We start from the raw sequence: 21,156 nt of genomic DNA on the forward strand, positions 1-21,156 counted from the left end.
TTGGTTTGGCATACAGGGACACAGATCGAGCATCAGAGCCGTTTGACCGCCAGCGTAATTTCCAGCAGGACGGCATTGCCAGGAGTGGCATCACCAAGAAAGTTTTAGGAATGGCTCTCCTGACACAGGCCAATTGTTTATGTAAACAGGAGAGAACTCTCTGAAAGCATAGATAGATGGACACATCAGAGAACAGACCAATGCTATCTATTTACGTCATCAACATGACGGTTCTCAGTCTCACAGCTGTCCTCCTCTGGCACTGTATTTTCAAGCTATTGAGAATTTCTTGAGACTCAACAACTGGATATATATCATCTGAGTCATCTTACTGTTTGTATTCGGTGTATAGTATCGATATAGCGGGCTTTTGTAGTTATTATTCGACTGCTGCCCACCAGTGAACTCTCTTCTTATCCTCCTTCCGTGGTTGCTTTTATACTGTACGGCGAAAGAGCAATAAGCTTCGTCTGGACGGCGAGCAACCTATACAAGTCCTTGCGATCTGTAGCCTAGATAAACCTCATCGGAAAACCTAAAGTTATGCCAATCGCAAGGCTGTGGACGTAAGGCCAGCATTTTGGATTGCAAACTGAACTCGTCGCTCTGCGATAGACGATTGAAGTGTAATGCGCTGACAAGGCTAGACAGCGCCGATAGCCTTTCTCTTGTAGAGCGCTTTGAAGAGTCCTCCAAAAGACGTCTGGTCCTACCTCTAGCGCTAGATTCTGCCACGACAAGGTACGATTGTCGTAGCCTCCTTGTCGGAGTACATGTTCCACGGCACGAATATCTCTTTCAGTTAGTTTTTTCTTTCCACTACGAGTTTTACCTCGAGTTGTACTATGAAGAAGGCGCCGAGGGTCTGTTGATATGAAATTCGAAAACCGGTCGCTTACCGTACGTTCTCGAGAAGAAATAGAGCTCTCATCAACAGAGGGTGGCGCCTAGGACTGAGAAGTCGTCTATTGCGTGCGGCTTATGCGTACGCCCGTATACGCACACTGTGAGGTGTATGCCAATGCGTCTGTGGGATATGTGCCATGGCAATAACGAATAGGTGAGATGAATAACTTCCTCTATTAGACTCTTCTATTGGCTGTTTTACTAGTAAAATAGGATAGGGGGGGAAAATGCGTCGGAGCGCGCCCAGAAACAATGCCTCAATTTCCCTTTCAGGGACTTGCCAGGGCAAGACAGGGTTAGGATAGCTATTCCTAAGTTCCACTAGTCTCGGAGTATCGCTTCCACACATCTTTCATGGGTCGGGCTGCCCCAGACATTGTTCAGTTGCAGACCCACGGATTCCAGCAACTCCCTGAAGTGAGACTCACTGCGTTCCATAGCCGAAAACAGTGCCAGCATGTTAATATCCTGTAAGCATGGATAAAGCGCTGCACCCGTATCTGGTATCACCCAGTCATTGATCAACAACCTCGAATAACCCCTTCTCATGGCCGGAACAATGTTGCGAAGAATTTCCCGGACTCTTTCATCGTCCCAATCATGCAGAATGGACCTCATATAGTACACCCGTGCTCCTGTCTTGTCAGTCCTGTGCGGAGATTGCAAACATGCTGCGCCTCACCTTCGATGGGTTGGCTGGAGAAAAAGTTATGCCCGATTTTGGTAATCCCGTCAGTCTCGCTATAGGGAGATAGATCTACAACTTCAGGCAGATCCTCCAAGACCAGCTTCCCCTCGGCGTGCGGGAACCTGTCCTTGAACTTCTTCAACTCGTGTCCTCGGCTACCGCCAATGTCAACGAGCAGCACACCGCCAACACTTGGGTCGAAGCCCCCGATCACCGCTTCCTCCACTGGGTATATGTCGAACCAATCGGGCCGCCGATACCTCTGCACGGCCATCATATCATGGAACTGCTGCATCAATTTTGACTGCTTTGAGATCAGGGAGAAGAAGTCTGTGCCTTTTCCATAGGTAAGCTCCCATACTCCAGGCCTTCCTGGGGGTATGTGGTGGTCTGTTTGGACCAGGTATTCTGGCAGATGAAGGACTGCCTTGCCTATCACATCCCACATGAATTTAGCCGCATTGGACATTTGCTTGTCGACGGCAAGGTGCAACAACATGGATGTTAATCGGTATGTTCGCGTTCCAACCTCTTCAAACAGCCTTAAGGTAACACAAAACCGCATGACGCGAACTGTTCAAAAGTCAGCAAGGGCACTCGGCACATGTCCCAAAAGTTTCCTTATTACTGATCAGAGATTCCTCTGCACCAGTCTGCTGAGCCAATTCTTTCGCGGTGCGCTCATTACTTCGTGAGAGGATTTCGGGAATGTCGAGCTCCAGGGCAATTCTGACGACAGCGAATTCGTGAGGCTGCTCGCCCGTTAGCAGCGTGGCCATATGTCCGGAATCGAATCTGAAACTCACACGAACCATGATCTCCCACACCCGCTCTCCAGGCAGCTGAGCGGTAGCTACCGCATTGTTTAGAACGTCAAGCACGGCAAGCCTCAATGGTTCACCCTCTGCACTTTCTCGAAGCACCTCCTGCAAGTGCTGTTTCAGCTTCTGAAACTTATGCTCCTGATGCGGAAGGGGTTCCATGTTGAACTGATCCGCATTCTGGTGACATGCAGAGTAAACCGATACAACTATGTATCACCGCTCCCTAGCTCCACAAGACCACAAGCCTATGCCATGCCTCAAGCTCAAAAACGAGATACTGCTGGTTCGGTAAAGTACAAATGCCGTACGGAAGGCAAAGAATCTCGGGGATGTCGCAATTGACCCGTGAAACCCCTTGCAAGAATCTGACAGAGGTCTGTGGCGCTGGTCATTGGAAGAACCACAGTGGGCAGCTTCTGAAGAAGTCGGCGCCAATTGGTCTGCAACTTCCGACGGATATCGTTGAGCCAATCGAATAGGTCTAGAACTCACCCTTTCATTCCCGTGGCGACGAAATTGACCCCGTAGGAGGGCATCGTCTATGGGGCATGGAGGGACGCGGGCTGAAAGAATGCTTGAATGAGGCTTCTGTTCTCCCCTCCACTCACAGCTCTGCAATCCGGCAGAATGCGAAATGCCAGATATATAGATTCCGGGCGCATTTTACCAAAGAAAGTAGAGGATGGAACGCTAGGATGCAGACGACGGCTGCTGTGTACCGAGCTCTGAAGATTTCCCCAGACTTGGCGCTGGCCGCTGGGGCCCCTTCGAGGTGGTGGGGAATGTTTCCAGACCAAGCAGGCCCAAAGTACGGCACCGAGTTGCGGGGTTGACTGGGGGAGCTGAATGTCGACTCACTGCTTCCTGGCCTTGCCTTTTCCAACTCCTTCTGTCCTTGTCAACATTCAATGTGCCTTAAGTCTGACTGTCTGAGTAGTTCATCTTACCTCGATGAGTCCTTCTCAAAGTGCCGCTGACGCTACATCATCTGCCGCCCCAGGCCGGCATCCTGCACTCGTCCTCCAAGCCGGGGTCCTGGAAGATGCCCAATCTGTCAACCATAAGAAACGTTCCCGCGCCTCGCGTGCGTGCGAGATGTGTCGTGATCGAAAATCGAAGGTATTTTCTGATGATCCGCTGGCTTCTCTCGATCCAATTGGACCCACCAATCCGGGCGAGAAGGACTTCTTTTGACAGGCTCGATCGGACAATAGCTGACAATCACTCGCATACCCAGTAGTGTGACCAGCAATGTCCATGTTCTCACTGTGCATGTAAGTGGTGTCTCTGAGCTCTCGATGACCACATGTCAACGAAATCTTGCAAATGCTTATCGCTCAATCGAGCAGACTACTCTCTGAAATGTGTGTATAGGCCCGGTGATGGCGTGCGACGGCGTAAAACACATGATGGAGGAACCGCGTGCAGATCATCGTCAAAAAGGTCCGCATTCACTGAAACTTACTGCCATCAATGGCACTTGGGCTCTCCAATTGACTCTAAGTCCCATCCGGGTGTTCAGGGTTTGAATGACAGATTTTAAAAGCCCCATTGCACGGCCTTCGCCACGGCCAATCCTCCAACGTCCGCCCAGGGTCTGCAACACCGAGAGCATGGCGAATGGAACATGCGCTGGAGGTGGATCTGACTTGCGGACTTTAACATCAAATGGATTTCAAGAAGCGAATGCATCGTCCAAGGACGCACGGGGGACGCAGTTTGCAGCCAGAGCCGAGGATCATGAATTCGAGGAATCTCGAATGCAAGAAGGTTCACACTGCCTTTTAATGCTGCCATGTGAAATAGCCGCCAACGGTCGCTCTATGACAGGAGACATCAGTAATGTCGCCACACCCAGCCTTGATGGGACCAACACTTATACGAACGGAACCGAGTTTTATGGCGGCTCTTCAAACTTGGCCTTCCTGGCGAAGCTGTTTTCGAAAGCCCGCAAGCGAGCAACTGCGATGTATCAGGAGGCCCCTCCAGGAGCGGCTACCCCTCTTATACCAGCAGAGGAATCCACTTCGCAGTTAAAACACCTCAATAACAACAGGTCCTCGCTTGTCGACCTCATGTACAGTGTTGACTATCACTCGCCCGCATTGCATGGTCCGACGCCGCCGAACCATGGGCACATGGAAACGCCGAATGCACGTTTTGTAAGCCCCAGTACCAGAACCGTGAATCAAGCCTCGCCAGACTACAGTGCCAACCCGTTGATCAACGACAGCTTTGCGCCGGCGGGCCCACTGAGGCAGACCCCAGTGATTGCGTCTGCGCTAACGGCGCCCTTGGACACAGAGCTGGGCACAGCAGAGGTAGAGAAGATCTTCATCGAAGCTTACTTCAACAATGTCCATTACATTCACCCCATGCTGATAGAAGAATCCTTCGAACAAGAGTGCCAGAGGCAGGCGTGGATCAATCAGCCTACCGCGGGTTGCAAAGATCGTCGACCACAGTTCATGGCGTTGTACTATGCCGTAGTGGCGTTGGGTGCCATCAACAGCGGCCCCGATCAGGCTGCGTCCCTGGCAAAGCAATATCAAGATGCCGCCTTCTCTCGTGGACGCGGAAGGAAGCCGGTGCGATCCGCCTTGGAATGGGCGAGTCATTACTTTGGTCTCGCAAAGCAAGCCTTGGGGGATATCATGGAGATATCCTCGCTTGAAACCTGTCAAACCTTGTTCATGATGGTGTGTCATGGGGCCGGCTACGCGCCTACAAGTGCTAACGGTTGGTTGCAGACTGTATTCTGCCAAAACGCGCTCAAGCCACACGCCTGCTACATGTACAGTGGAAACGCTGTACGGACGGCAGTAGCAATTGGCCTGGCCAACAATTCACGATATACCCACGCAGAAGAAGTCAAGCGCACGTGGTGGTGAGTCTCGCCTCACACAATTGTTAATTAAAAAGTCTGAATGTTTTCATGAGGGCTTGATTGGCTTACCGAGGAAACAGGTGCATCTATTCGCATGAAATGTATTGCGTCCCAACAAGATGCGGGAACCAAGTGATACACGCTAACTTTCGCCTAGTGAGATGTGTTGCTCGTCCGGGCGGCTTGATTCTCTGATGGCTCCTGAGCATTATTCTCTCCAAATACCAGGCAACAATGTTAGCTGTGTCGCACCTACGCCATGTTTGCAGGCTAACTTTGACCAGAGGGAGGCTGCAAGGAGCCCTGAAATTGCCATCATCCCTGCGATGGTCGACCTTGCCCGCATACTCAAGAAGGTCTCCACAGACATTTATTCAACATCTGGACGACGCTCGATGAACGAAATGTCGCGGATAGGGCTCGAACTCAACAAAGACATCGATCAGTGGAAGGCCGATTTACCTCCTTTCTTGAACTTCGACTTGGAATCATTGGATGATCCAGTCTGGGCGTACAAGCAGAAAGTGGTGCTGAAGATGCGTGCGTATCTGCATCACCGATCCTGCGTCACCGACTGACTTCTCAGGTTTCTACAATGCCCGCATCCTTATTAACCGGCCGTTCGTTGTGGCTTCTGCGCCAGCTCATGGCTTAGCCGGCTTCTCCTGTCACGTCGACATATGCCTTGACGCGGCCCGAAAAACAATATTACTGATCCACAGTGCATTTGTCAACAGGATATATCTTCGAACGTGGTAGGCGTCTAGAATTTCCCTGTGGCATATTCTCGCGCCATTGACGATATATCTAGGTGGTATTGCGCAACCTACACTCTCTACGCGAACATGATAATTCTTTACCTCGTGCTGATGGAGTTCCCTTCGGTGCGCGCAGAGGAGCTCATTGCGGATGTCGAAAAGAGTCTGAAAATCTACAACGCCATGAAAGAAGTCGTTGTAGCTCGAAGATGCGCCGAGTTGACCAAGGAAATGCTCACTGTGGCAAAGAGACATCAGCAAGAATTGCGGAGAAGAAAAGAGGCGCGTTGCGATGCGGTAGCAGTTTCGAATCTTCCTCCACCTGATCATGATCCGTGGAGCGATGGCTCTCTCTCGACCGTTTTGAATCAGTCATTGCCAGGCTGGGACAAGACTGCCAGCCTAGCGCATCTGTACGATCCCAGCGTTCTTGAACAATTTGCATTTTCGGCCGACAGAGAAGCCGACGGGTCTGTCGACACCTTGATGGACTTCTCCACCGGCAATGGTGACGAAAGAGCAATTACTGGTCCGATGTGGGGAATCTTCGAACCTTTCGAGGAGAACTGGTTGAGCGGAAATTAACCGGATAACTAGGCTTGAATCATATAGACCACGCCTAGGGTGACTCTAAGTATGTTACTACCAAGATGGATCCTTCATGCTCTCTGTTTTCGACTGGGGTAGGAACCCTTCCTACACTGTGTTCGAAGGATATAGCGATGTTCCCCTTGGCCCTGCCACCGAGGACCTTAGATCTTGAAGATTCACGCTTGCTCCTTGCGTCCTGATCATACCTGCCGTAGCCATGACTGCCGCCAAGCGTCGTCTCCAAGGTCCCTGTCACCTTCAATCCAGTGTTGATGGGTTTTCAGTTTGGTGACCACATGTCATAGCATTGAAATCGACGCAGTGATCACGCTCAAGCTGGGTTTGCCGTAGCAGGTACGGGTAATGGTGGACCAATCTAGGGTCATAAAGTTGATCGATTCTCAAGGAAGGAGAGTTCTATCTGTGACACTCGAGGGCTTCAATATCAGCGATTGCCGCCGTGCCAAGAGGTCTTCAGGATGGCCTGATCAGGTTAGTCCAACAGGTAATAATAGCCTGCGGATCAGAAAATGATGAACGAACAGCTAAAACTTGCAGTGACAAAAAGATTTCGCATGCCTGCGAAAAGACCAGGGAGCCAATGGCTCTGGCGACAAAGCTCCAAGCAGGGACTTCCCAAAACTAGAAGACTGGGGCTGTTCTGGCAGTCAAGGTAACAGTCGCCAACAAATAGATCCCTTATGTGGCTGCACGAAACCAAAGGCTGTAAACAAATAGTCGCGTTTCAGGGTTGTCGAGCGATATAACCACCCACACCCACACCCACACCCACACCCACAAGCGCGATATCCGTGCGGGAGAATCGTGATAATGCTGTGTCACGGTAGATAGACGAGAGTTCACAAACCGGGTAGCAGGGATGTTGGCAGATTATGGGAGCTGGTGGATTGGCGTGATGGTTGGGCTGTTGCCTGGTTGGCCGCATCTTTTGTGTTTCGATGGTTGGGTTACCTGTGCAATGGCCGGGCTTGACGGGCACGGCAACAAGATAGCGAGTAGAACTCCGCCGTATTTGAAGAGTGAGAAGTCATTGGATCCGAAAGCTATTTGGCAGACCAGATTATCCTTTCCTTATCTGGTCATCGGATCTGACAAACCGTTATGGCTATGTATGTGGAAGAGAGAACAAGCACGTTCTCATGTTGCAGTTGAACTATCAAGAGGAGGATGAGTGCGGCTGTGGCAGAGAGTTTGGGGAGCGAGCGAAACGACTCTCATTGTAAGAAAACTGGACTCGGATATACTTTAAAGTTGATGTTCGATCGGGATTATGGGATTTGTATGGATCCCACTCTCCGACGTCACACATCTTCCTACATACTTCATTCTTTCTCCCCCCCCCAACAGCTTTCCAACTCGGCCACGGCTTGGTGAAGCTGGATAATAAGAACCCCCCTACTCTATGTAATTCCAAATGCATGGAGAGCTTGCCAACAAGCTTGTGAGTTTTGAATGCGCACTCTCTCCTTGGCCCGACCGGGCTCTCTGTTTTGGCACTCAAGACACGTTTTAATCCCCTTCGCTTTACCAGGTCCAACACGCAAAACGCACACTCACGCTCCCGGCCCTGCCTCCCTATCAGACAGAACTCGTGCGCTCCGTGGTGCGCGAGGTGCGCGACCTCGACCGCGATGTGAGCCGGATTCTCGAGCCGTTTACCACGACCGCGTACGACGACGAGGGGAACCCGTCGTCGCAGAGCACGTTCAATCCGACCGACCACCCGGCCACGGCGTGTGCGCTGCTAGTTGACCACCTGAGCATGAGGAGGGATAAGCGGTGTCTGCTCGCGTACCACCGGGTGCGGGCGGAGAAGTTGGAGGGCATGGTGTGGGACGGGCAGGACTTGGACGTTGTGGGACTAGGCGCCGACGCGAGTGCTAATGCCCCGAATACAAATCCCCGCGAGGACGTCGTAGTAGGGCCAGGGACGGGGACGCACAACTCGCTTTCGCCGGAGGAATCCTCGTACTTCCACGCCTACGTCGACTTCCTGTCGCAGTACAAAGGCCAGTGGACGGATGTCGACTTGACCGGCTCGCTCGAGCCGCCGCGCGACCTCTTCATCGACGTGCGGGTGCTCAAGGACGCGGGGGAGATCCAGACAGAGTACGGAGCCATCAATTTGACCAAGAACTCGCAGTTCTTTGTCCGGAAAGGGGACGTGGAGAGGTTGATCCAGGGCGGATTCTTGAAACGGTTGAGTTGAGATGGATCGGATTGAGGAGAAACGGTGGACGGGGTTGAGGAGGTGTATGGTATGAGAAATCACTACAGCGCAAGTAAACTACATGCTCATGACCCATCACATTTGTCTTGTGCCATGCTGATATTCCATACATGCTAGTATCTGAATCATCTGCTAGCGGGATCATCTTCCCTTTAAAAGACTGGCCAGACTCAGTGAACCCTTCGATACCTCACCAAGGTTCCATCTCCACGAGCTTTCCGAAACTTGCACCGATCCATTACCATCGCAGATCACTGTCATCATCACTGTGAAGTGCTGCATGCTTGGAGATACTGTAGTCGTTTGCAGTATTGGTCCTTGCTCTCGGTCTCGCTCTCAAATCAGACTGCTCGCCATAGTGAGGAGAGACAGGCCAGCAACAGACACCACCACAGACTCCCAACTCATCGCACCAATCGCGGCCGCGACATTGTTTGTAGGCGAAATTGTAGGTGCAGTGGTGTTGGTTCCATTCAAGTTCCCCCCGGTGGTGGAGCCCGGGGTCATCATTTGAACGAAATTGCCGCAGTTCAACCTTGTCCCGTTGGCACTGTGCACCACCACACTCCTATTTCCGAAGAAGGCGGCGTTACTGGGATCCGTGCTCACGTACAGATCGAGGTACATGGCCTGGAAGGTGCCCACCGCTTGAGAGTCGGCGGAAGTGGAGGAGGTGAGTTGGGAGATGTTGCCGTGCTTGCCGGAGAGGTCGCCTGGCTGGCAGGTCCACGGGGCAGTGGGATCGCAGGCAGGGTCGTCCTGTCGGCCAAAGGGCGACAGGTGACCGCCTGTGGCGGTGCAGTCTCCTGATGCGGGGACAGGGTATTCGTGGATATCGTATTCTGTGTTTGAGAGTCAGTCATCCTGTTGAACCCAGGCAGAACTCGGGCTCAGGCAGGCAAGATGTGAGGGCTGTGAAGAATCTGATGGGGTTGCCTGAGCCCAACGGCCAGTAACAACTCACTGAAAGGACCCTGCATCACGTCTGGGAAGGCGAAGAAATTGACGTTGAAATTGACGCCAGTGCCGTTATCGTTGGATACCCCCGTGATCTGGCCCTGGACAGGTTTATCGACTTGGAGAACTGCTTGGAAGGTGGCGCGGGAAGGATTGTCTTGGGTCACTGGGGCATTGGTGCTGTTGCTCGTCTCCTGCGCAATGACCGCAAGGACGAGGATGATGAGTGGGAAGAGCATATTCAAGAGATTCATTTTGCTGGGCTGCACGAGCTGGTAGCTGTGGGTAAGAGAGACCGTGTGGAGTCAGAGAGTGTCGACGCAAGTGGGCAGCAGATCGGCTTTGAAGTCTTTGAAATGCGAGGGTAGGTGGGAAGAAAATAGCACAAATGGAATAAATTGAGCAGTAAGAAGGCGGTGGTGTTGCAAAGAGAGGTGCAAGACGGCGTCTTTATCGTCTCTGGTCGGTGACAGCTGAATTGAAGGTGAGTTCGAAGTGAAAGAAGGATGAAGCGAAGAAGCGAGTCAGCCCAGCAACCGGCAGGAATTTGGCTCGCGGCCAACTTTTGAATGTCACTTCAAATACCGTTTCTCCCTCTGAAATGCTGGGAGACCGCCCAATTCAGCAACCACGTCACACTCTCTGAATTGACTGGGCAAAACATGGTTCGCTCAGGAGCAAAGCGGGAGAAGTCATGTCCCGGAGTGGCCGGAGGGAGGCGAAGAGACCGAAGAGGCCGCTCCATACCCGGTCTGTGCGAGATGCCGCTCTCTTGTCACACAACTCGGCCCGGTTGCCAGAGCACATCACCATGATTCAAGATGTAACGGGAGCAAACACAGCGTTGGAGTTCTTATCCATGGTAACTCGGTTTGTTTGCTCGATACAACCAGGCTGATATGGAGTGGTTCACCTCGCATGTGATTTCTTTGTACATGCTGACTTCGTTCCAGCTGCGCAAGCCCTGTATTGATCCCCCCTCTCGTCCGATATTTTCTTCGCAGTGCTCATTGTCCAGAGCTCTCTTTACATGGCCGTCCGTACCGCACACTTAAAAGGCCTGATCTGCGCCTTGCTCACATCCCACGCCCCTCCCTTTGTGTACGGATCATTCTCCAAAAAGTCCCTGACCTCTTGCTCGGTATTTGCCTTGATCAACATGGCACTGCCCGTCATGTCCGGGGTCTCGCCCTCTGAAGGCTGTTTCGAAAGTGTTGCGCCGCCAAAGACCACGATCCCCGCGTCAATCTTGGGTTTCAGCGCTTGGAGGTGCTGGGGGCGCACCGCAAGCCGTTTTTCGAGGGCGTTGGAGTGATCGGGAATAATGACCAGCCATTCCTTTGTAGGGGTCGAGGAGGAAGACATGGTTCTGGCAGATCTGAGGCTTTGTGAAGTGGTCGACGGGTTTCGGTGCAGAGCTCGCGTTGTCTGAGGGAGAGGTGAACAGGACCGAGAAGGCAGAAGGTATACGCTTTTCAGAGAGTGCAGATGACGGTGACCGCGGAGCAATGTCGACATGAAGCTGAGAAATCAGAGCAATGCCTACGTAGGATCAAGAGTTGATCTGTCCAAGCAAAATAATTCTATGTGATACCGAGAACGTTGGCAGATATGCTGCGTACTCCGTAGATCGGTCGAACTCTTCTCCACACCGAAGGGCGTGAAGCGGGGAAGAATGCATTAGAGCCTCGTCAAGCTTGTGGGGGTAGGAAGGAGGCCAAGGATGCCAAGGGGGCTTCAGCCTTCTCACTCCGTCTATTACCTATCTCTGTCAAAACCTCAAGTCGCTTGTCTTCTCGACTCATCACGCATCGGAAGAGGACCTTTGACCATCAAACTTGTCGCACAAAGAACCCCGGGAGCTCAACCCCGACGTGCAGCTTCATCTCGCTTCAATACCCCAGCTCCTCCTCACTTGTCAGCTCCATCCCATCCCAACTATTCGCGAAAACATTCACCCATCTTGGGATCAGCCTACGAAAATTCTTAGGAAGCCTGCTACACGCCCTCGACGCCCACATGATGAACTCTAGCCTTTCGTGATCATCTTTCCCCTCTTTCTAAAAACGCCATGCTGAAAATCCATGTGTACTTCTGAACAGTCAGGCATTAACCTCTCCGATCAGACCCGGCAATCCTTCTAAAGCATCGCTCTTGGTTGGTCTCTGGCCAGAAGAGTAGCTGCAACCTTCCTCCGTTGTATCTTCCCAGTGGCTGTCTTGGGTATCTCTTTCAAGATCCAAACCTGTCATCTCAGTCAGCGCAGTTCCGACGTGCATCTGCCAGATGCGAATGCACTTACTCTGCTGGGCTTTTTGAACCTGGCCGTCTTGCTGGCAACGTAATCCGTGATGCCCTTCTCCGTAACCATTTTCCCGGCCTTGGGGACAAGTGCCACTCCAACTTCTTGGCCGTATAGTTCTGAAGGGATAGCAAAAGTGACACCTTCAGCCACGTCCGGGTTGGCAGAAATCACATGATCCAGCTCGATCGGGCTGATCTTCTCACCTCCTCTGTTGATGAGCTCCTTGATCCTTCCCGTAATAAAGACATAGCCTTCTTCATCTTTCTTACCCTGATCACCTGTGCGGAAGAACCCCCCTTTGGTGAATGCTTCTTTGGTTGCCTTCTCGTTATTGATGTAGCCTTTTGTGACGTTCTCTCCCCTGATGCAGATCTCGCCTTCTTGGCCTTGCGGAACTTCATCGCCTTGATCGTCGAGGATCTTGACTTCGACTCCTTGGCCAATCCCCACACTGCCAGGCTTTCGTTTTCCGCGATGAGGCAGCTGGTTGGAGCACATTTGATGGGCTGCCTCCGTCATGGCGTAAGCTTCAAGGACTGGCGTTCGGTACGTCTTTTCAAGCTCCCGAAAAGTTTTGGGTGACAGTGCAGATGAGCATGACCGGATGAATCTGATCCTGGGCATCGGACTGGGCGGAGGGTTCTTCAATAAAATCTGATGAATTGTAGGCACCGCCGTGTACCAATTTGCTTTGTGCTCAATAAAGTCGAGCCAAAAGGATCGTGCGGAGAAGTGGTCGGGAACAATGACAGATCCTCCAGCACCAAGAGGAGCTAGAAACCCGGCTAGAAGACCATGGACGTGGAAGAGTGGCATGACCAACATTGTCCGATCTTGAGGAGTGAGGTCGTAGGTGTTTTGAATGTTTTGCATTGTTCTTGTCAAATTGCGATGAGTCAACGGAACTGCTTTCGGGCGGCCGGTGGTGCCACTAGTGTGCAGCACCAGTGCAACGTCTTCTGGCTCGGCTTGAGCAACTGGTTGAGATTGTCTCTGTACCAACTTGCCCTGCTCTTTCACGTCCAGGATCACCTTCGTTCCATCCACGTAGCATTCCGCAATGGCAGCATGGTATTTCCTGGCGGCCTTGACTGCAGGACCGTCCCTGGCATATGCTCCCCGAGGCAGGATGATCACGGTTGAAGAGAGATCTTCAATGTAGAACTCGAACTCGCTTTGCTTATAGGCAGGATTCAAAGGGGCCGCAATTGCTCGCTGGAAGGAGGTCGCAAGAAAAGACACGATGAACTCGTAGCTGTTGGGCAAAGCTATTGAGACGGCGTCGGCAAGTCGAATGCCCAGTTGAGCAAGTTGCTTCTGAAAGACCAAGACATCCTGCGCCAGTTGTTTGAAGGAAACAGTCAGAGCGTTGGGTTTTGTGGGGACGATAACTGCTGTGGCGGAAGATATCTTGGGAAAGGAGGTGGAAAGAGTGGATGTGACCATGGCTGGGTAGACTGTGATAGAGAGTGAGATAGAACAGCAGTTGAAAGGAATGAGACGGCGATAGATTCTAGAAACAACAATATGGGTATCCCAAAAGAAAAAAGCCAATCCCCTATTTGAGGTGTATCACAACGTCAACGAAAGCCAGCAGAAAAAAAGTCTGAGATGGAAAAATGACGTGATGCGATGCGAAGTCCACAGATAAGAAGACCAACCTGACACCTTGCGCGGGCTCCATGTCGATATTAATATCTCACCGGACACGATGGAAAAGGCGTGTGGGCCAAAAATGCCCTGAATTTATATCGGGTGATTCGATAAGTCCATGGAGCTGGTACGTGCTGGCACCGGGAGGTTTGAATTCAGCTTGGAGAAATTGAAGTCATCCGAATAGGACACGACACGAAAATCCCTAGTCGCGAGGAGATGCACCCGAAGCCAAGCGATTGGTAAATCGAGGACCGTAAAGGACCCCTGGCAAGCAGCTTCCGATGCAAACAGAATGTTTTAGGGGCTCCAGGGCCCCATTAGGGCTCACTAGGCTTGCTAAAGGTTACCCGGGGGGCCTTTTGCCTGCTAAGGTGCTCTGGGTGCTTCCTTTCCCCCGAGAACTGCCCGTCGGGGTCTTAATCACGAGACCACACCTTTAGACTTTCCGCAGCGTGAGTGACTCTCCATGTCTCTCAACCAACACTAGTCAACAGCGATGGAAAGCAGAGCACAGCACATGTGAGAACATGTCGAACAATGCCCCGGCATCCCTGCGGGGAGGCCTGTCGCTCTATGCGAACCTCCTCGACCCGAACAATGCTGGTCCTGGCACCATCTCCAGTGCGCCCGTCTCCTACAAATCCGTCGAAAGCTCTCCTGAACAGGATGAGGCTGTCAAGAGACAGCAAGCACTCGCTGGTACATTTCTTCGTCGTAAGGACCTGAAGGTTTGCTGAATGGATCTGCTCACGTTTGCGCCATGCTTCTCGAGTGATGCACAGCCTCCCTAAGATTCCAACCTACCAAGAGACCTCAGATTGCGGCTCAGAAGGCAAAAGCAAAAGCCATCGCCAGCAAATTCGCTATCCCACCTCCTTCCAGTGTCACAGTCCCCGCAGTTGAAGGCGCGGGTACCTCTGCCACAGAACCACCGGCGCCTCAACCATCTGCGCCTAAGACTACCATCGCGGACTGGACAGCCACTGCGTCAGATGATGATGACGTGAATAATTTCTACACCGAGAAGCGCCAACGAGGAGGTCGGAAGAAACGCAAAAAGAACAAGGCGGCGGCGGTAGAAGCGACGCAGAACTGGGATGACATCTACGATCCGAGCAGACCGAACAACTATGAGGAATACAAACATAGCGAGGAAAAAATCAGGGAAGTCAGAGAGTGGAAGGACCTGCTCTACAGACACCGCATGAGGCAGAAGAGCTACAGTGAATCTGAAGACGATGACTACCGTCGCCCCATGAACAGTAAGGAAAAGAAACCTTGCAAGGTGTGGGCCTTGCTGACTCATTGGCAGAACAATTCGCACCGCCTGCCATGTCCTTTGCCCCCCCGCCCAATCTCAATGATGAAAGCCCTCCTCCCCCACCGCCACCTGCTGAGATTCCGGATGATGCAACTGGCGAGGATGCATACTTGCGACGATTGCGCATGAGCCAAGGCCAGCAAAGTCATCCAGGTCTTCCATCGCCTCCAGCAGATATCCCACCGTCAGCCCAGATCAGCAGGGCACCAGTACGGTACAATCTACCCGCTGCACCAGAAGAAATACCAGTGTCTGAAGCGGATCTGGAAGAAAATCTTGCAGAATCCCAGCGCGCTGACAATGATAATGGCGAGAGCGATGATACACGATCTAAACGTCCTGGTCAGGTGGGATTCGCCGAACGTTTGATGGCGAAATATGGTTGGAGCAAGGGTCAAGGTCTGGGAGCTCACGGCACTGGGATCATCAACCCGTTGTATGCCAAGGCCGACAAGCGTAAGAAGAAATCCGATGCAGAAGGTGGTGGCTTTGCCGCACCAGCTGGCACCGGCAAGATCCTTGGTGGCAACAGATCGAAGACTGCCCAAGCGGAGGAAGAAGGCAAATTCGGAGCAATGTCGGAGGTGATCCGACTTGAGGGCATGTTGAATGGCTTGGACCTGGACGACGAGCTCACGCAGGGAGAGGGTGGGCTTATGCAAGAGATTGGAGAGGAATGTGGAGACAAGTACGGCAGCGTCGAGAGAGTCTACATCCACCGGCCAGAAAGCGACGAGGACGAAGCATTGGTGTTTGTGCAGTTCGTGAGCCAGCTCAGTGCCTTGCGGGCAGTCAATGCTTTGGAAGGGAGAATTTTCAACGGCAATCCGATCAAGGCGAGATTCTGGCCCAAGGAGAAGTTTGATAGAGCTGAATACGCCTGAAGAGATAGAGTCCAATTACCCCAGTGACTGCGTGTGAGAGTATCGGGTAGTTCCTGAATGCAATGCCGTTGACTGTGATTCATGGCGAATTTCGAAGGAATGTAGAAATGCTTGGTCTGGGTGTTGGACAGTTGGACAAGACTCGGACGCGATTAGGGGCCACGAGGCGCGAGGAGGAATTGCATCATCATCAGTCAGTCCACCGTAAACTCCCTGCCTGTAGACCACCTTGTCCACTTCAACAAGGCACCAGCTCCATATTCCTCAGTCTCCGTTTTCCAGAATCTCTCGACCGGCTCAACATGTCAGGACCCGATGTTATAAATCGAGCATTCGCCAACAATTCGCCGCTACGGAAGAGAATCTTTGATGCCATTAGTAAGTATCTTCGTCGGCAAGATCCTGCGACCAGGATCCGTTGTATTAACCTGCCGCAGATGCAACTCCTCAGTACGCGCCCCTTTTCGAAGACATCGCTGCGCATCACCTCAATGCTAGTCCTCTGAACGGTTCTGCCAACGACGAACCCGCCTCCAAGAAGCGCAAACTCCCCGACGGCTCCTCCCTCCCGATCGCCGGTACGGCGCAGAAAGGTGGCCAACAACGCGAAGTGATTTTCGAAGCAAGAGATATCTCGTTCTCACTGCCGCAACGCAAAAAATTACATCTGGGCATAGCACAATATGGAACAGATATCAATGATGCTGAGACCAAATTTGCCATCTACACCAGGAATCCTGCCACCAATGAAGTCGACATGGAAGTGCCCCTGGACCAAGTCACCTATGCCTTGAGACTTCCTGTACCAGAGAAAGCCACGAAACAATACAATTTCGTCCTTCTCCTGAAGTCAGAGTCAAGTAACAATGTTGAGGCAATCATCTGGGCTGTCAACGACGGTCCACTCAAGTCTTGCCATATCCCCAACCGCGACCTTGCTAAAATCGCGCCTGGGCCCAATGACGTCCTCGAAAACGCTCTCGACTACCTCCTTCATAAGATTGGAAAAGGCCTCACTCTGCCCACCACCGAGGAATTCTCCAGTGCCAAACCCGAATCCCACCGGAAAGGTGACAAAGCTTATCACGTCAAAGCCTTCCGTGGTAGTAAGGACGGCTACCTCTTCTTTCTGGGCAATGGTATTTTCTTTGGCTTCAAAAAGCCGCTCTCCTTCTTTGCATTCGAGGACGTCGAGAGTATCTCTTACACGTCCGTGTTGCAGAGAACATTTAATTTGAATATCGTGTATCGAGCTAGCTCAGCTGACGGAGCTAATAAAGATGGAATCCAGGAGGCCGAGTTTTCAATGTTGGATCAGGCGGATTTTCCCGGCATAGACGCCTACATTAAGAGACATGGTCTGCAGGATTCAAGTCTCGCGGAGTCAAGGCGAGCAAAGAAGCTCAATGCTACTGCACATGGCAAGAACGCGACGCAGAATGGTAGCGCAGGACATGTGGAAGGTGAAGAAGATACGCGTACAGAATTAGAGAAAGCCCAGCAACAGATGGAGGATGAGGAGGACGAAGAAGAAGACGATTACGATCCAGGTAGCGAAGGGGAGAGTGAGGGCAGTGGGGTCTCCGATGACTCAGACGAAGAGTTTGATCGCGAATACGAACGGGAGAAGAAAAAGTTAAAGGGACGAGATTTGGTAAACGAGGAATTGGGTAGTGAGGCGGAGGATGTGAGTATTACAGAGGAGGAAGAGGAAGATGGTGAAGAGAACGATGAGGAAGAGGGAGGGGAAGGGGAAGGAAATGACGATCAAGAGGAGCACTATGATGAGGAAGACGTCCCAAATCAAGCCCAGAGTCGCGACAAGCATACCGCAGCGTCAGGTCCGGGGGAAGTCCACGGCGCTTCTTGGGGGTATGAAGAAGGCATGCCCGATCCGGATGATGAAGATCAACTGTGATGATGATACTGCTGCTGCTGCTGAGGCGTATCGTGTATGTGACCGCGACTCGGCGGACAAGAATTCAAACATGTCATCATCACGGGGTTGTGGAGAGCAAACCTACCGCATCCTCCGTCCATCCGTATATGTTTCATCATGTATGTTTACGTCTCTACCGCGTGCCGCATGCCGTTTGCCATGAGCGGAAGCCCCTTCACTCCACGCGAAACGAACAAAATTTACGATGTGAAAGACTTTGAGGCCTCGGGCGGAATTGCACGCGGGCGCAAGATACAGAGTGCAAAATACACGAGATGGGATACACGAGATGGGATACACGACGATGCAAAATCTAGATCCAAAAAAGCACGATTAATCAATCAATCAATCAATCAATCAACACAGGCCACACCGGCACAATCTGGCGCGCAGCACAAGCGCCAACACGGCCTGCAAACCCACCAGGACAGCGAGGACGAAACACGCCGTCCTGGCTCGTCGTGGATGCACCCAGCCGACGTTCCCCTCGGCGGCGCTCACGGCGAAGAGCACGAAGTTGGAGCACCCGTGAAACAACACCGAGTCACGCACGACCAGCCATGCGCTGCTCATCATCTTGGAGGCGCCAGAGAAATCGTGTCCGTGTCCGAGATGATGCTGCTGGTGGCCGCGGACGAGCATGTTGACCCCGATCAGCGCCGCTGTCATCGCGTGCCCTGGGATGCCCAGCAGGACTCTCTCAACGGCCGTCATGAGAGCCAACATTGCGGCTTTCTGGCTCTCGTTCGGGGCGGCAGGAGCGGCGCCACCGACGGGCTTGCGTCGACGGGCCGCCGCGGAGAAGAAGACTATGTTTTCCACAGTGGCGAAGCCCAGCCCGGCCGAGACGGCGACGGTGATGTGATCACGCGCAGAGCCGATTCTACCACCATGCGACGACGGGGACCGTTGAGCAAGGAGACCAAGCATGGTGGTGGTCGCAATGTACTTGACCACCTCCTCCACCAGGCCAGCGGCCACAAACGAGAAGAGAAGCATAAACACCCAATACCCAGGGCGACGGGACATTTCGAGCCTTCTCCTGCGGTGAGCTTCGTTCTTGATGTCGTCGTGTTCGTTTTCCATCATCTCGGCGAGGTACGTCGTCGCATTGGTGTGGCCGTTGAAGCAGATGAAGGCGAGCAGGTAGGCGAGAAGAGACTGCACGAGCATGGCGACGGCTATGCCTACGGTGCCGGTGAGGATGTAGGTCCAGACAAGGACATTCAGGTCTGTGCGCTGGTGATGGTCGTCGGGGCTTGTCTCGAGAGAGTAGAGATAGATACTGGGCGAGCATGTGAGTAGCAGGCCGCCGATGAGGGGCAATTTCGTCCGAGCCTCGACTAGGAAGGGTAGCCGTTGGAGGAAAGGAGCCTTCTGTACACGTGGTTGAATAGTTTCTTTCCGGAGGAGGCCATCCTTGCCGTGAGACGCTGGTGTGGTTGAGCGCTTGTCCTTGGGATGAGTTGGCGTATCACTCATCTTACTCGAGTAGATGTTGAGGGGAATGGAAATGCATGTGTGCGCAAGGTTTCTGTAGGAAGAGAGCTCTTCATACATTATTTATGCGGGAGAGACAGACCGTAGAGGCGACTTCCGAACACGAGCCGACCTAACTTTGTTACAGAAGCTTGAGAAGGGTACGAGGTATGGATCCGTGGTCATCTGGATCGGGATCGTGATCGTGATCGTAGCCGTGATCGTATTCGTGTACCGCGTACTGTGTCAGTGTGGGTCCGCTATGCTGCGTCAGCCTTGTCATCAGATTGCCGTACAATCATCTTTTGTGCCGATGAGACGATATCCGTTGTCAATGCGTCTGCTTCTCCACACATTGTCCCAGATATCTCCTCCACCAACAGCCTCCCGAAATCCCTTGCCCACCAAACTTGATGGCTAAGTTTCTCGACCAGCGAGCCCCAATACATCAACACCAGCAGTGCAACGCGGTCATTGCCTTTGATGGCGTGAATATACTCCTCGCCCGCCATATTCAGCCATCCCAAGATGTAGCCCTGATGGTCGTCGTCGTGGCCGACGCATTTGGCAAAGCACTCTTCAAGCAGAGTTATTGCCTTCCTGCACGCTTCAAAGTGTGCGACATGCTGGGCCCGATGCTCGTAGGAGTCGCCCACGGTGGATAGAATCCTTCTCTCGTTGACCGAATTCAATTTCGACATTGCCACCGCTGTGTCTGGATCGAGCGGCATCCGTGTTAACTTTTCAAAAGGCGTGAGTTTCTGAGCGTAGGAATTCTGCGCCAGGAATTGCTCTGCGTTATCGCCGAGAACGGTGCCGCATCCGCGCAGCAGCTCGAAGTGGGTGATCGTGTTGAGCACCATGCTGTCGCCTTGGCGGTCACCTGCCAAGTCCGTTATGAACTGAGACGAGGCCAAGGCGAGCACCATGAGCATCAGTGAAAAGCACAGGACGGTTTCACAACTTTGGGGATCAATGCCTTGGTGCTGAAGCTGATGGCGGAAGTCACTCAGCGCAAGGGTCTGATACTCCACGGCTGCCTCGAGGTATTTCGCTCGATCAGCTCCTGTAGAGCGGCTGGCCACCTCGAAGGCGGAGAGAGCGAACAGACCAGTCCGCAGAAAGTCGTGCTGCAGCGACCACCGCGGCACCGCAATCTGCCAAATATAGTCATCTCCCGCAACCTTGCTTCGCAAGCTCTTGTAGGTCACCGTCGACCACCGGTGCATGAGTTGAAGCTCCAGCAAGCGATGGTCCTTTGGAAACAGCGGCTCCTCCAGATGCTCTTGGTCGGGATCTTGCTTAGTGGGTAAGGAAGCATCGTGATTTAAAGGCAGAGCTTGCGGCTGCCGAAGGCCTAACCCGGGGCTCGCATACTCGCATGTCGTTGCTCTCAGTTTGCAGCGGCCACACGGGGGCCCGCTCTCATCGCATTTAATGTGACCGTATTTGCAGGTCAGACAGCCGCGGCGCGACTTTTGGTGCGAGCGTCGTGGAGGCATCGAGACCGTCGGCGGTTTTTGCGAATAGAGGCCAGGAACAAAGCAGCCGCTCTGACTGATTACAAAATGTATGAAATCAAACCACGGATGTCTCGCGGGGAAGAAAAGAGAACACGAATACGATTACGAAGTGGATCCACTAACCATAAATGGGATCAGGTCTGGGTAGGGCCATCCAATCAGACCATGCAGCAACGCTTAGCCCTTA

General features: G+C 52.6%; 10 protein-coding genes across 10 annotated transcripts; 4 read left to right on the forward strand and 6 right to left on the reverse strand.

Moving 5' to 3' along the window:
* Positions 1–1,227: 1,227 nt before the first annotated feature.
* Positions 1,228–2,577, reverse strand: A1O5_05509 (uncharacterized protein; the record flags this gene model as incomplete). The annotated part of the gene is made up of 3 exons (XM_007746110.1): positions 1,228–1,541; positions 1,589–2,167; positions 2,223–2,577. 3 exons carry the CDS (start codon positions 2,575–2,577, stop codon positions 1,228–1,230), a joined length of 1,248 nt encoding a protein of 415 aa, XP_007744300.1.
* A 1,454-nt stretch (positions 2,578–4,031) lies between these two features.
* On the forward strand, positions 4,032–6,648 carry A1O5_05510 (uncharacterized protein; the record flags this gene model as incomplete). The annotated part of the gene is made up of 7 exons (XM_007746111.1): positions 4,032–5,117; positions 5,169–5,305; positions 5,386–5,406; positions 5,463–5,541; positions 5,596–5,845; positions 5,892–6,060; positions 6,117–6,648. The coding sequence occupies 7 exons, from the start codon at positions 4,032–4,034 to the stop codon at positions 6,646–6,648; spliced, it is 2,274 nt and encodes a 757-aa protein (XP_007744301.1).
* Positions 6,649–8,089: 1,441 nt separating this feature from the next.
* On the forward strand, positions 8,090–8,884 carry A1O5_05511 (GINS complex subunit 1; the record flags this gene model as incomplete). Its single annotated transcript, XM_007746112.1, has 2 exons — positions 8,090–8,116; positions 8,207–8,884. 2 exons carry the CDS (start codon positions 8,090–8,092, stop codon positions 8,882–8,884), a joined length of 705 nt encoding a protein of 234 aa, XP_007744302.1.
* A 357-nt stretch (positions 8,885–9,241) lies between these two features.
* A1O5_05512 (uncharacterized protein) lies at positions 9,242–10,116 on the reverse strand (the record flags this gene model as incomplete). Its single annotated transcript, XM_007746113.1, has 2 exons — positions 9,242–9,747; positions 9,870–10,116. 2 exons carry the CDS (start codon positions 10,114–10,116, stop codon positions 9,242–9,244), a joined length of 753 nt encoding a protein of 250 aa, XP_007744303.1.
* Positions 10,117–10,888: 772 nt separating this feature from the next.
* A1O5_05513 (uncharacterized protein) lies at positions 10,889–11,227 on the reverse strand (the record flags this gene model as incomplete). The annotated part of the gene is made up of 1 exon (XM_007746114.1): positions 10,889–11,227. The coding sequence occupies one exon, from the start codon at positions 11,225–11,227 to the stop codon at positions 10,889–10,891; it is 339 nt and encodes a 112-aa protein (XP_007744304.1).
* Positions 11,228–12,002: 775 nt separating this feature from the next.
* On the reverse strand, positions 12,003–13,613 carry A1O5_05514 (uncharacterized protein; the record flags this gene model as incomplete). The annotated part of the gene is made up of 2 exons (XM_007746115.1): positions 12,003–12,107; positions 12,165–13,613. 2 exons carry the CDS (start codon positions 13,611–13,613, stop codon positions 12,003–12,005), a joined length of 1,554 nt encoding a protein of 517 aa, XP_007744305.1.
* A 737-nt stretch (positions 13,614–14,350) lies between these two features.
* On the forward strand, positions 14,351–16,028 carry A1O5_05515 (uncharacterized protein; the record flags this gene model as incomplete). Its single annotated transcript, XM_007746116.1, has 3 exons — positions 14,351–14,522; positions 14,606–15,085; positions 15,136–16,028. The coding sequence occupies 3 exons, from the start codon at positions 14,351–14,353 to the stop codon at positions 16,026–16,028; spliced, it is 1,545 nt and encodes a 514-aa protein (XP_007744306.1).
* A 302-nt stretch (positions 16,029–16,330) lies between these two features.
* A1O5_05516 (uncharacterized protein) lies at positions 16,331–17,946 on the forward strand (the record flags this gene model as incomplete). Its single annotated transcript, XM_007746117.1, has 2 exons — positions 16,331–16,406; positions 16,466–17,946. 2 exons carry the CDS (start codon positions 16,331–16,333, stop codon positions 17,944–17,946), a joined length of 1,557 nt encoding a protein of 518 aa, XP_007744307.1.
* Positions 17,947–18,324: 378 nt separating this feature from the next.
* On the reverse strand, positions 18,325–19,449 carry A1O5_05517 (uncharacterized protein; the record flags this gene model as incomplete). Its single annotated transcript, XM_007746118.1, has 1 exon — positions 18,325–19,449. One exon carries the CDS (start codon positions 19,447–19,449, stop codon positions 18,325–18,327), a length of 1,125 nt encoding a protein of 374 aa, XP_007744308.1.
* Positions 19,450–19,706: 257 nt separating this feature from the next.
* On the reverse strand, positions 19,707–20,948 carry A1O5_05518 (uncharacterized protein; the record flags this gene model as incomplete). Its single annotated transcript, XM_007746119.1, has 1 exon — positions 19,707–20,948. One exon carries the CDS (start codon positions 20,946–20,948, stop codon positions 19,707–19,709), a length of 1,242 nt encoding a protein of 413 aa, XP_007744309.1.
* Between the last annotated feature and the right edge of the window lie 208 nt (positions 20,949–21,156).

Source organism: Cladophialophora psammophila, assembly GCF_000585535.1.
Source record: "Cladophialophora psammophila CBS 110553 chromosome Unknown aczJe-supercont1.7, whole genome shotgun sequence".
NCBI classification, from domain to species: domain Eukaryota; kingdom Fungi; phylum Ascomycota; class Eurotiomycetes; order Chaetothyriales; family Herpotrichiellaceae; genus Cladophialophora; species Cladophialophora psammophila.